This window comes from Archocentrus centrarchus, chromosome 17 (genome assembly GCF_007364275.1).
Source record: "Archocentrus centrarchus isolate MPI-CPG fArcCen1 chromosome 17, fArcCen1, whole genome shotgun sequence".
Taxonomy (NCBI): Eukaryota; Metazoa; Chordata; class Actinopteri; order Cichliformes; family Cichlidae; genus Archocentrus; species Archocentrus centrarchus.
The window spans coordinates 33,230,834-33,245,237 of record NC_044362.1 but is presented as its reverse complement, the minus strand read 5'-3'; the positions used below and the strand labels follow the sequence as shown (position 1 = coordinate 33,245,237).

The following is a 14,404-nucleotide window of genomic DNA, read 5'->3' as shown; positions in this document are numbered from 1 at the left end:
CTGGGTAAGAATTTGTCAGTGATGAGTAATTAACCAATGAGCGTACGGCTTCACAATCAGACCCGCCCCTCGTCACATCAGTTTGTTTGCAGTCAAAGGCAGAGAGGCTGGAGGCTTCAGGAGGACACATCAGAAACTAACAGTAGCTACATCCATCTTTGATGCCGTCTGTGTCTGACGGCTGCTGGCTGTAGTTTTAGATAATAATTTACACCTTTTTATTGATATCTGCCAATTTCATGCTTAAACTGCTCCTGCATACTTTTAGCAGTGTTCATGAAATGAAGACTATAAGCTCACCAGGAAGTGTTTACTCGGGTCATAAATCAGCTGACCGGAGCAGTCCCAACGAGCTTTAGGAATACGAGGAGTCGCCCCCTGCTGACCACTGTAAGGACTGCAGGACGTCCATGTTCACTTTAACATGAGCGTCTTTTTTCTTCTGTGGTCTGAAACCAAACCTGCTTCAGTTTATAACAGAAGGCCTGAGCTTCATTCCCAAACTGGACTTCCTCCCTTTTGTTTTTGCTTGTTTGTTGGTCCGGCACCCAGTTTTTCACTTTTTTGGATTGTGTGTGTCTTCATCTGCACTCAGTAACATTTGTTCTCATGCTGAGTGTGTTCTGCATCAGTGTAGAGTATTTTTCAGGATAAGCTGCAGATCAGTGGACGCTGTGATAAATTGTTTGTACTGCGAGGCCTGAAACGTCTGTTTCACTTGGTCATTTTTCCACTTTAGGCAAAGTTTAAAAAACAAACCTTTCTCTTCACCCCCGCTCGCCTCGCTGACCTGTGGACGCAGCGCTGACTCACGGCGTTTAGTTTCTATAACACCTCGAGCCTCGGCGTCATGAATATCTGAGCTGCGTATGACGAACACCGTGGAGGCGTCTGCTGCAGGAAACGCCTCACATTAACCCTGAGGTGTTTCAGTGTTTGTGTGTGCAGTGTTTCAGTCAGATTACCTTCATCAGCTGCTGGATATTCCTCCTCTCCTCTTCATTCATGTTTACTGTAAGACCTGTGCTTTAAATCTGCAGGGTCTTTAAATGTTTAGAGAAAATTTTAATCCGGCCTCAGTCATTTGCTGAGGACTGCTGGCTCCAGGAAGCTCTTTGTGTTCGATAAGACGTGAGGTTACAGCTGTGGATAATCCTGGTGTGATGGCTAAAAGGCCGCCAGGTGACAGTCCGCTTCCTTATCCATATTACAGCAACATCCCGGGCCCGCGTGCTGTCCAAGCAGAAAATCAGGTTGATGTGGCGTTGCCGTTTTAACTGCCCCCCCCCCCCGCGCGCGGCCGTCACAGCGCGCTGAGTTGATGTGCGCAGTCGGGCCGTCACCGGATTGTCAGGAATGATGAATTTCCTGCTCCTGAGGTGGATTCTGAGATAAGGTCAGCCGGGAGACGGTTCCCGTGGTTAATGGCTGCTCTGTTCCTGAGGACGCCACACGGATCCACAAGATCCTGAAAACAGGAACCCGACAGGCTGATGGATGGAGGCAGGTGGATGAGATGGACAGATGTGCATAAAGGCTTCTCTGCACGTGGTGCTGGTGGGATAAAAACAGGATTGATTACGCTGAATTTAATCACTGTTGATTTGTTGACAAAAGCACACTTTCTGTCATCACCATGGCGATTTCAGGCTGTGAAAGGCTGTTTCTTTAGTAGGATGTGCAGAAGCTGGTGTTGGAGTTTATTTACCACAGTGTTTGTCAGTCAGATTTTTCTTTGGTGAGCAACGTGGGAAAAACCCTGTTTTAAAAATCTGTATGTGCACCAGGCCTGCGTTTGTTATTGAGCCTCTTTCAGCCTCTTTTTGGTCTCCTGTCACTCTGCAGGGAGGGCTGAACGCCCCGCTGGGCTCTTTGTCTGGTTTCTGCTATAAGCAGCTAGTATCCTGCTCACTTTTACAGCCTTTTTTACCTGGTGCAGGTAAAACTGACGCTATTGGAGCAGCGAGAGGGACCCGAAACAGTGATGCTGGAGCCGGACGTCTACCTGCTTTTACTTTGGTCCCTATGAGCTTTGTCTGTTATCGCTTTAAGTAGAGTTTCATACGGGTGAAATGAGAACTTCAGAAACTGTCAGTTGGTGAAGATTATTAGAAGCAGTTAAAATTTCAGGAGAGAACGTAATAATTAGACTTCGAGCTGTCATGTTGTCAGTGCGTCTGAGCTGCAGTGCAGCACATCTGTCACGAGGAATCTGCAGTTTAAAACCTCATCCTGGAAAAGCTGTAGGCAGAAAACCCATCCATCTTCTTCATTTAAAATGACCTTTACTTACCTTGATTTGTTTTAGTGCCGTCTCTGTTAAACACGTTATATTCTGGGTATCAGAGTGTGTTTGAAAGCAGTGGCTGTTTCCTGTTGTGTAGGTGCCGTCTCACAGCTCCTCTATAATAAATGACTCCGGCGGTGTGCCGTGTGTCACTGTAACAGCAGCAAACAGATGTTGGGTTCAGGGGTGCAGCACCACCTCACAGTCCTCTGCACGGGGACAGTAAATCTGGCGTGGATCAGGCCGAGGCGCACACGGCTAACCGAGCGCTGTCTGAACAGATCGTCCTCAGCTCTGGAGCCGTCACCTCTGATGTCTCCATTGCTCAGCTGTTTGATAGATGCGCCGTCACAGCTCTTAAAAGATAGAAGTTACAGGGTTTTATAGGCAGGCAGCCACACTGTGACCTTGATGAGTCACCAGTATGTGGCATCGAGGGAAAAGCTGCTGTTTGGAGGGAGAGGCAGATCGATGGAGATGCTCATTTTATTTGGATACTTCACCTCAAACTAACAGCACATCCACCAAGTGACCAAACTGTCAGTGAGACGTTATAATTTCGGACTCCAGTGGACGTCATTTAGAGTCCTGCTTCATTAAATACAGACTAATGCTGAAGGAACCCCAAAATGAAGCTGTTAAAGTCTAAACTCATCACTTTCACACTCAGTTTAAACCATTTAGGGATCCTGTATGGAAGCATCTACATCAGTGCCCAAATCATTTTAGCCAAATCAGTAAAACTGTTGTCTAATCAGCTATAAAAGCTAAACTACACGTTCATTACATCCTGAAAATGTTATCTTTTATAAAACTAATGACCAGCCTCAGATGCCCCCCCATCAGACTCTAACACTGATGCTGTGCTGTCAGAATATTTTCCATCCATTTTCTTTCACTTGTCCAGTTCAGGGTCACTGGGGGGTGGAGCCTGGAGGCAGGGTACACCCTCTGTCTCCATATTCACACATTCCAACTACCTGCTGAGAACTTCCAGGAGGTATCGAAGTCGACATGAACCACGTGACGAACACCCGGATTCTGAACGCCCGCTGATGCGCTGTTTTCTGGCTGTTGTGAGGCCTCCACAGATTCACTTAGACCCAGTGTCACTCTCTCCAGCCGACCACCCAATAAAAACGTGGACCTGACATCCTCCGGTTCAGCACATCGAAGGCTCCTCGAGCACGCCGTCCCCCTCCCTCAGCTGATGAATGGCTGCGGAGGTCACGGCGGCCGACCCTCTGCAGAGTGCTAAGCACTCACCCACCTGAACTGCTGACAGGTTCATCTGCCGCTCAGTGGGCCTAATAGACGGGCTGATGTGAGGTGTGTGTTTCCCCGTCAGCGCTCGTGTCACTGCCTGCTTCACGCGGTTAATGGAGCGACTGGTTGTGCAGCAGATGGTAACGAGAGCAAACCGATGACTCCGAGCTGCAGAGGAACAATCGCACCTGACTCTGACTTTTTTTTGCTTTTCCACATCCAAACATCACATCCTGAGTTCAACACTCTGTAATTTAAACACAAAGTGAGATGATAGATTAGTGGATATCCTGCTTTACCTGCTGAGTCACTGAGGAGCCCCCAAATTACAAACTGAACATCATGCTGCGTTACATAACCAGCAGCTGACACCGTACACCGATCTGAGTTCATGAATAAAGTGAGAAGTTGTTAAATTTCTGTACAAGTAGTTCCCAAAATTTTAATCTGCCTCACCCACAAAGCCCCACCACGGACTCAGGAACCTCTTTATGACAACTTATTTAAACTGGAACTCATCTACTTTAACATTTACTCTTAACAGCTTTAGCAGCTTACTCTTTATCATTGATGGTTAGCAACCTCCATTCATCCATCCACCATTCATCCATCCACCATTCATCCATCCACCCATTCATCCATCCACCATTCATCCATCCACCATTCATCCATCCACCATTCATCCATCCACCCATTCATCCATCCACCATTCAGCCATCCACCCATTCATCCATTCACCATTCAGCCATCCACCCATTCATCCATCCACCCATTCATCCATCCACCCATTCAGCCATCCACCCATTCATCCATCCACCATTCATCCATTTATCCAAACTGTCTCCACTGTTTATCCACTAACTGTTGGCTTTTATAGCGCCTTGAGGCAACTGTTTGTTGTGATTTGGTGCTATATAAATAAAATTGAATTGAATTGAAATTAATATTACAATTCAACCACTTTCAATTATTGCTTAAATTAGGTGACTAGTCTATATAATCTATGCAGATACCTATAGCAGAAGTATTCTTGGGGCACTTGTAAACCTGTTCGGGGTCTTTGTGGACAGAGTCAGCCTGTGGCTCTTTGGTACTGGCTTTGACTTTGAGTCCACTGCTGTATTTAAGCTGCATTAACTCCCTCCATAACACATTATCTCCGTATGGACGGAGGGGACGAGGTTCTCTCCTTGACTTTCAAGACACTATAACTCAGGTGCTGTCACCTGTAAGTCCAGCCTTCATCTGTGATGTGCTCACACTGTGCTGTTTCTCTGCAGGGGGAAGGAGAAGAAGCCGAAGGCCCCGAGGACGCTGATCACCGCTGACGGACAAGTCCTGAACCTCAACGAGCCCAAGTATGATCTGAGAACCAGAGCAGGTTTCCGTCCTCTCTGGGATGACATGTTTGTTGCAGCATTCCATAACATAGCAACGTTAACATTTCTGATGCTGCATCAATGACTGCGATCAGATCTTTAAGAATCACATTTTAAAGCTCTGTGGAAAGGCTCACCTTGGAAAGAGCTGCAGGACCCTCACAGCTTCCATCCAGCTCTTCATATCTGTCATGTTTTTTCTTTGTGATGCTCCACTGGCTCAGTGACGCAGGTGAAAACCTACCAGGTGTCGTATCTGGCCCACCTGCCGTCGTCCTGTTGGGGAAAAACCCGATAGCTTGTGCCCCCCCCCCCCCCCCCCCCCCCCCCCCCCCCGTTATCCAGAGGTTTATATCAAGAGCAAGGCCACAGAGGTCAAGGCCTTAAAGTGTGCCTGATTTCATTTGTAATCTGAGCTGAGGACACATTCGGGTCAGGAATAAACCCTTTATGTGATATATCACCTCACTGCAGCAGGGCGACAGGACGCCGTGCTGCACTACAGCCCACACGATAGCAGTCGGCTCAGTAAGAGTATATACTGAGAAAAAGGGTGTTTGACCAGCCTCACCTTCAGGGCCATCTTAAAAAGTCCAACTTTACAGCAGAAATAAACACGTTTACAGCCTCCTACACAGAGTGGGTTGGGTCTCTATAGCTAATGTCCCATTTATAACAAGTATATGGGGAGGGGGCTTTTTGGATTTTGCTAAGGATGGCTGATGATGTGTGCTGGGCCATATCTCAGAACTGGACATCTGCACCATTTTTGTGCAGCTGGTGCCTGTTGGAGCTTTTTTAAAGGTCACAGGTCTGTAAATCCACAAAGTGTTTCCCTCAGATTTGAATTCTAGTAGTTAGTGTGTTACTTTACACTAATTAGCATGTATTGCTGTCTGTGAGCTGTAGCCATACAGATTAAGGATGGAGCTTGCTAAGGAAGCTAGCTACTGTTAGCTGATCATTTAATATTCAGCCCACACATCCTGATTCCTCAATCCTCACTTCTGGCTGCAAAAATGAACAAGGTGGTGACCAACATGCTAATTTTGAGCTTTCATATAATCCAGTAGACCATGTAAGCAGCGGTGCACTTTTACAGCTGTCAGTTTTTAGGAGACCGTGTTGTGTGGACTGGTGTGAACAGCTGGATCGTTGCTCTGTGCTTGCTAACAGGCTGGATTTCTCACTCACAGAGGATGAAGAAAACAGCAGTATTGTCTTGGACCTGGCAGTGTACAGGTAGGAGGAGGGAGCACAGACTCTCAGCAGCTTCATGTATCACAATTTAAAACCAATCACATCTAAAAAAGGATTTCAAATTGGTTGAGCAAACAGACCTGTGTTTCATAAATCTCTAATTTAAGAGATGTTACATTCAGCTTCATTCTACTTATTTTTTCAGCTTAAACTGAATGGGGATAAAGGAAAAAACTCTGCCTCATTTTCTCTTTTTTGGTTAAATGTATCTTCATGCTGTGAATTAGATCTCTGCCTGGTCAGGGTTGGTCCTCGTGTATCTTGTGTAGCTGCTTCCTTCTAGTGTGGAGGCTGCTTTGCACCACATCAAGTCAAACTGCTGTAAAACTGAGCTCAGGCTGGAAAACCCATCACGGTGCTTGTTTGACACAGGCAGATACTTCTGTACCTGTCTGCTTATAATAACTGTCCTCTCACAGACACATGGACACCTGTTTGATCGACGTGGACGTTCAGCCGTCGTACGCGAGAGTCAGCGTCAAAGGAAAGGTACGCTGGAAAGCTTTGATTTTGACTCTTGGAATAATGGTGACCTTTAGGAATGGGCGACACGTAATTTTAAGTTTTTGCTCTGTGTAGTTTGGCTGCACGCTCCGAACTTTACAACAAATTCATTCATTTTTTTCTCACGTCTTAAAGGGCAGCAGCAGCAGGCACTTAGATTCAGTCATTAAATCTTTGTCAGCTTCTCAAGTTCATCGGGAACGCCCTCACTCAGCAACTTTTCCCATCATGGAGATGTTTTCAGTTTTCTGATGCACTTTATATTATCTGTGGATAGTCACACTCACCTTAATGGTGCCTGCTTGGACCCTCGTTTCCCTTCAGAAGTACTTTAATTGTTCATAGGACAGAATCAGCCCGGAGCTGGAAACATTCTTCTGGTTGATGATGACATGACAGCATCAACCAGTTGTTGCAGATTTGTCAGGCGTGCATCCATGATGAGAAACTCCACCACATCCTAAAGATGGGATCTGATGATTGTGGAGGACATTTGAGTGCAGTGAACTCACGGTCACTTTAGGCTAATGACTGCTGCTGAGTGGTTAAATGATGCTCAGTTGGTACTAAGTATGCTTTTCTGCATACTTGAGCTGTGACGAGCGGTCTGACCGTTCTCCTCAGGCCTCTGACATCAACATTTTCACCCAGGGAACTGCTGCTCACTGGATATTACTGTAAACCCAGAAAATCCCAGCAGATCAGCAGTTTCTGAAATAATCAGAGCAGACCAGTCTGTCTGACACCGACAGCCACGCCACGCTGAAAGTCACCTTTTCTCTCCTTCACTCTGATTCTTACTTTCAGTAGTCAGGATCATGACCTGGCCAGGAGGCCCCAATAAGGTAAATGCAGCAGTCATATGTGATTGGCTGATTAGATATTTGCACTACGCGCAGTTACACGGGTAAATCCAGCCTGATTGCAGATGTTAAGTTAAAAATAGAAGTGACTGCATGCTGTTCGTTATTTAATTCAGAATGCATTTTACTTGCATCATATTCAGCTCCCAAATGTGTGTATTTCCAGAGCAGGAGCCCATCACACACCAAAGAAAGCACAAAGAGACTGAATTCATGTGAAAAACTGCAGAACGCCGTGCTGGCTGTAAAACAGCAGGCAGGCAGAAATCTGTCATCATTTCACCTGCAAACACCTCTTAAACTGTGTTTTTAGGTCAAATCTGAAGTAAGCTTGAGGTGTGTGGACTGTCCTTTAGTGGGAAACACGTAAATAAATAAGAATATGATTTCATACTGTACATCCAGTTTAATAACATGCAAAATGCCAGTTTTTACCTGGACAAATGGAAGAGAAATGTCTCCAGTGAAGGAGTCAGGCCCCGCTGCAAGTCTGAGTATAATTAATAAATCTTTGTGCCACAGGTTTACCTCCAGGTTCAGAAGTTTTATTCTCACAGATTTGTTTTTCTTGCTCTCTGTCATTTTTCCTGCCTCTGGTGTTCCTCTGGCTTGGTCATCATCTTCAGGGTTCATGCCTCAGTGAGGGTCTCTTGGTCACTTCCTGTTTTACTTGAAGGTTAGTTTGTCACATGCTTTCCTAACTTTGACTTCCTTATTGTCTTACACCTGCTGCTGTTTCTTCAGGCAGACCTCTGTGTGTTTGTCAGACCTCCTGGTTGTTGACCTTTGTCCCTGTTTCTCTTACTGGCTCCTGGGTGCAGATCTTTGAGTTTAGTTGGATTTCTGGGTTCTCCTGCCACCTTGGTGCACTTCTTTTTATTCTCAGCCTACAAACCCTGAAGCTTTTTTATTTCACGTTCATGTTTTGCGGAGCTTTTGTTTGTACTCGTTTGCTCAGGAAAGTCCTCCGAGCTCCACGCTCCACTTTCATTCTCCCCTCTTTCACACTGGAAGCAGGCCAGTTTAACCACAGACTGCTGCAGTCAGCCAGTGAAGGTCCTTGTGCTCAAGGGCACTGCGACAGTGGTTTTGGAGGAAGACTTTCATAATCATATTTCTCTGTTCTTTTGGGATTCAAACTTCTGAGTTTAGAAGCCTCCAAGAGCACAAGCAGGAACACATCAGTGTCTTGTTTCATGTGTTGCTGAGTTGAGGTAACTGTACACGTTATTTGGAGTTTGTGTGGTATTTGTACTTACTGCAGATATCTGTTGGCCTCTAAAGTTTACAGAAACACTTACCATGCAGTATATGTAGCACAGCGCAGCTCTGATTTCTCACTGTGAGTTCAGAGACTGCAGGCAGCAGCAGACTCACTGCAGGCCGACACCAAACTGCAGCAGCTCGGCTTTCAGCAGCACCATCACGCCAAGAAGGTTTGAGATGAACGCTCCATTTTCTGTCTGCACAGAGAAAACTCCAAGTTTCCCAACTCATCAGCTGATGAGAACTATTCACATCCATGAATATATTTCTGTTACTGTCAGTTTACAGTGTTTACAGAGCTTCATGTTTGAACAGTGTGGTGACTGGTAGAGATTTATTTATTTTTATTTAGGCCAGGCGCTCCTGGCTAAGAGAGACACTAGTAGATACACACACACACACACACACACACACACACACACACACACACACACACACACACACACACACACACACACACAAATACAAACCAACCTCCAAAAAAAGCTGTGTGTGTGTGTGTGTATATATATATATATATATATATATATATATATATATATATATATATATATATATATATATATATATATATATATATATATATATATTAGGGGTGGGACTCGATTAAAAAAATTAATCGAATTAATTACAAGCTTTGTAATTAATTAATCGAAATTATTAGCATTTTAATCGCATTTCAATATTTAACATGAGAAATATTAATTTAAGTTTGGTTGATGAATGAATCAATATACATAAGCTTAAACTTCAAAATCTTGTTTATTTTCCCACCAGTCTACTACACAGACCAACGAAGGGTGGAAGTGCTCCTGTGATAAGCAAACTCCTGAAATTAAAGTTAAGCTTCATAACTGGATAGTTTTATTCAACATTAATGTCTCACTTGTTATAGTTGGAAATTAATCATTCTCTCAGCTGTATTCCTTGATGTTGAAATGTGTTATGCTTGTTTTAACAGCTTATTTTGAATTAAAGACTTAAAATTAAACCACAAAAAGGAGAAAAAGTTCGTTTTCCGTTTAAACAGCTGCTTTTACACAGCTGTGCTTCGCACTCACGGTTGCTAGGCGACATGAGCTACGCAGAGGTGACGGCAGCTGATATGAAGGCTAGCCGCTCACTTCCGGCCTTTGTGGTGTTCGTGGGCTGCGAAAGACGTGGGCCGGGTCCTTCGCAGGATGCGGCCCCTAATATATATATATATATATATATATATATATATATATATATATTTATTTATATATATATATATATAATATTTATTTATATATATATATATATATATATATATATATATATATATATATATATATATATATATATATATATATATATATTTATTTATATATATATATAAAAGAATGTTAATGTAAAAAAAAGCTGCTGTAAGGACGCTGGGGGAGCTCATCTCAGTGATCAAAACATCTTGATCTGCTTTCTTTTCATCCTAAAATCTCAGTGTTCTGCTGTTTTTTGAAACACTGCCTCTTAAAGCAGTGATCTGTCAGCAGTACGGAGGATTTATGTAATTACTGGCTGCTACGATGTTGCTTGTTGGGAGCAGAGGGATGTGTGATAGCTGAAGAGTCAGATTTACAGAAAATAAAAGTCCTCCAGAATCTGCTGAATCATTGGACCTTTGTGACGTTGGTATTTATGGAGAGGGTTTATGGCATCTGCTGTGAAGTCCCAGCTGGGAACTGCTTTTTTTTTTTTTTTTTTTGCCTCTGAAAATGTCAGCTGTCCAGGATGAGAACGCCACAAACCTGCCCTGTTCAAATCCAACATGCATCGGTCCAAGTTTAGACGTTAGGATCAGTAACCGGTCGAGTGTCCTGCAGCAGATGTCCTGTTGAGGTTGACAGAGGTGACAGAGGTTTATTGTGAGGAGCGGCCCAGTCCTGCACATCCTCAGAACTTTGTAGAACCACCTTTAGCAGCAATATGTTGGACTTGACATAATTTGCTGATATGCTGTGTTTGGTTTCCTCCAAACGTGGTGGTGTGCCACAGCCAGACATCTCCTCTTTGGCCTCATCTGTCCAAAGGACCTCGTTCCAGAAGTCTTGTGGTTTGTTTGGAATCTAAGCTGTGCTGTCACGTTCTTTTAGAGAGAAGAGACCTCCTCCTGGAAACTCCTCCAAACGAGCCCTCGTACTTATTCAGCCTTTTTAATGAACTTGAACCTTTAACATGCTAACTGAGGCCTGAGAGTCGGCGATGGAGCTCTTGGGTCTTTTGCACTGTCTCGGTCTGACTCACTGACGTCACTCCTGGGAAGATTGTGGTGTTCTGCTTTTATACAGGTGCTCACTGTTGCTGAAGATCAGTTAATCAGCTGCTACTTACCCACTTATTTCCTATGAAAGCAGTAAGGTCGTACATTAGTGAGTCGACCATGAACTTCTGTGGTGGGATCTTAACCTTTAGCACTGAAGCATCACACAGGCCTGGACTCATCTTTGATTCTGACTCTCGGACATCCTTTGAGTCATTGCAGTCGTTAACTGCGGTCTTCGGCTCTTCCACGCTCACCTCTTTTTTCAGCTCAGTTGTTGCTGCTTTGCATTGACTTCAGCTGCTTTAAGCCTGGTTAAAGAGCTGTTTGACCACACAGTGATACTTTATTCCTTCACGAATACTGAGCCCTGCAGCTTTGGGGGTTCTTCTCGTTATCAGACTCCTGCATGTCATGGCTCCACTGCAAGCTGTTAGATTGTTTATGGGTGGTTGTTGTGTGCCAGAGGTCAGCCTGATTGGACAGGTGAGGTGATTTACACAGTGGGGCCTTTAAAATTCATTTTTAATATGAACTCATTGAGAGGAGCCATCTGTGAGGAGTGTATATCACATCAGCCACGTCTGACGCTTAGAGGCATCTGCAGCCTGAGAGTTTTCCTTCGTACTGTGGCTTCCCTCATATTCCCCCTCAGAATCAAATAAAAGTAAATTAAAAATGAAAAAGTCTAATTTTATGCCCAATTTGTCGTCCCACACACTTCATTCTGGTTTCCATAGGCTTTCTCTGCCGTGATTGATCACCGCTGTTCTCATTCGGAGCTATTCTGGTCACTCTCCCGAGTCCTTTCTGGAAAGCGTACCTATAAAAAGACGCACTAATGATTAAAGTCATTTGACACACTGGGACGGCGTCGGTGCCAGATCAGCGCATTAATCTTGCTAATTAAAGTTGTGAATAATTTACTCTGCAGATATTTCAGGTGGTTCTGCCGGCCGAAGTGAAGCCCGACAGCTCGACGGCTCAGAGGTCCCAAACCACCGGACACCTGCTCCTGACAATGCCCAGGGTACGTACAGGTACACGTCATACCTGAGCCAGGTACGGGGCGCTGAGGCAGGAAGAGGTTAAAAGGCTGCTGCAAAACTTCATGGAGTACTTTTTCTTCTTTAGGATGTTTTCTGAAAGGTTGTGGCGCCGTGTATAATGTCACTAAAAGGATAATGCAGTTATTTGAATCCTGTTGAATCAGCAGTTCAGGGGTCACCTGTGCTGAAGCTGTTGTTTCATAAAAAATGCAGATGTGACCCATCTGGACTGCAGACGGTTCAGTTCAGCTCCTGAATGCGGTTTGGTGTTGGATTGTTGGATGGCAGCGTATGTTGCTCCAGATTCTCACTATTCCCTTATTGGAAAAAAGGATGTTGAAGCTGGAGCTGTCAGGAGGAGAGGAGGACCTCAGAGAAGGCTCATGGATGCAGGGATGAGGACATGCAGAGGGCTGGTGTGACAGAGGCTGATGAGCCGCTGTGGTGACCCTGAAAGAGAGCGGCCGAAAGAAGAAGATAAAAAATGAAAATTGAGAAATGATAAATGATAAATTTCGACCCACACTGACATCAGCAGTGACCAACCTGTTTGAACATCTGCTGAACTTTCCGTTATGATGATTAGTAATTGTGTGTAGCCCTCTGCCTCCATAGAGATCGTTGATGCATCGTTCAGTGAACCGCAGTGACCCGTGAGGCGTCTTAAAAACAGCTTGAAGAAAAGCTTCCATGAACCTTGTTTAGCTGTGACTGTGCTGCTTTAGACAGTTTCCTGTTTTACGTTGTTAGTTTTTCACTAGTTCTGCTGAAGATCAGCTGTTTGAAGGTTTAATGAAGAAACTCTTTACAGCGTCTATAAGGAGAAAACAGCAGGTGCTGCTATTAAACCTCCATATGGCTTTTAAATCCTGCAGCAGAGCGCCCGTAAACAGTTCAGAAACCAAAGGCTGGAAGCTGTTTGCATCTCCTTTTTTTTCTTTTTTCAGGCTGAAGGTGAAATCAAAGTGACAAAGAGCGTCCCACGTCCACCCAGAGTGCGTCAGAGCAGACGCGGCTCATCGGAGGATAATAAAAGGTATTTTCTGCACAGCAGCTGCAGCGCCTGTGATAACACATCCTCACACTGTCGGACAGGAAGGAAGCAAATATGAAACTTCTTCTTTGTGTTTCACACAGTCGTGTGTTTGCCATCCGTACGGTGCTCAGGGCAGATTATTATTGTCACAGAATAATGTTTATGATGACCTAAGAAAGCAGATAAAACATCTGCGGCAGATGAAAACAGGAATACAGCCTTTAATCTCTGGGTTTAAGGTGCAGCTCACGTCAGTGTTTCACAAACTGAGGTCATGTTGGGGTGAAATGCTTCTCTGGAGGTACGTTAGAACTTCTGCAAACACGAATTTAAGGACCAAAGAAAGTCAAACCGCTCAACACGAAAGGCAAAAAAATACAAAAGCGTATGAAAATAATTATATATGAAAGACCTTTCTGCAGTTTAAAGTGTGGATGCCGGTGCCAAGCAAACACATTATTCACAACATTCAAGTGAAACTGCAGTTTGTAAATGTCACAGTTTAACATTTATCAGCTGCTTTCCTTTGATTTTTGTTAAAAAATGAATAAATGCCAAATAACTGAAAGCATTTACAGTTAAAACAACCATAAAACGTGTGTTTTACCTTCAATGTGACCTCAGAAATAGAAAGTAATGGTTAAAATCTTCCATTCAGTCCAGAAACTGTTTTTCTCTTTCACGGTTACATGACTTTATGAAACATTAAGTAAAAGAAAACATTTATTAAACAGCTGCTCCAAAAAAAAGAAGAATTTAAAAAAGTGAACTACGACCTCAGGACGCTGTGTAATCATATTTTAATCACAACAGAAAACATATTAAATATTTGAACTGAGACATTTTATTATTTCATGAAAAATAAATTAAATTTGATATCAGGAGCACAACTCCAAAAAGCTGAGACGGGCCCATGTTTACCTCCGTGTAGGTGAAGAAAGGTGTGGACTGCAGGCGGGTCAGCACCCGGACTCTCAGCCATGCTGATGTCACAGATGCTGATTAGCACTGTGTTACTGAAACATGATTTTCTGTTAGAGCGAGGGAAAAAGGCTGTTTCAGTAATCCCGGCGGGATGAAATGAAGCATGTAAAAAAGCCTCAATGATAAAAACATGATTGCTTTAATTTTGTGGTGTGAAAGCCAAAAAAATTAGATTAGGATTAAACCAGACGCCAAAGATTGTTTGAAGCTGGCTCAATTTGATCCAACA

At 44.0% G+C, this 14,404-nt stretch overlaps 1 protein-coding gene across 2 annotated transcripts in view; it reads left to right on the top strand.

The window, feature by feature from the left end:
* dnaaf11 (dynein axonemal assembly factor 11) overlaps nt 1-14,404 on the top strand; it is a 34,763-nt gene that overhangs the window by 10,825 nt on the left and 9,534 nt on the right. Inside the window, exons 7-11 of one of the 2 annotated variants that reach the window (XM_030751951.1) lie at nt 4,834-4,911; nt 6,109-6,174; nt 6,612-6,681; nt 12,041-12,136; nt 13,103-13,191. In XM_030751951.1, coding sequence (XP_030607811.1) covers nt 4,834-4,911; nt 6,109-6,174; nt 6,612-6,681; nt 12,041-12,136; nt 13,103-13,191 — 399 coding nt within the window. The remainder of the gene's footprint in view (nt 1-4,833; nt 4,912-6,108; nt 6,175-6,611; nt 6,682-12,040; nt 12,137-13,102; nt 13,192-14,404) is intronic. The other variant, XM_030751952.1, reaches the window with a different exon arrangement.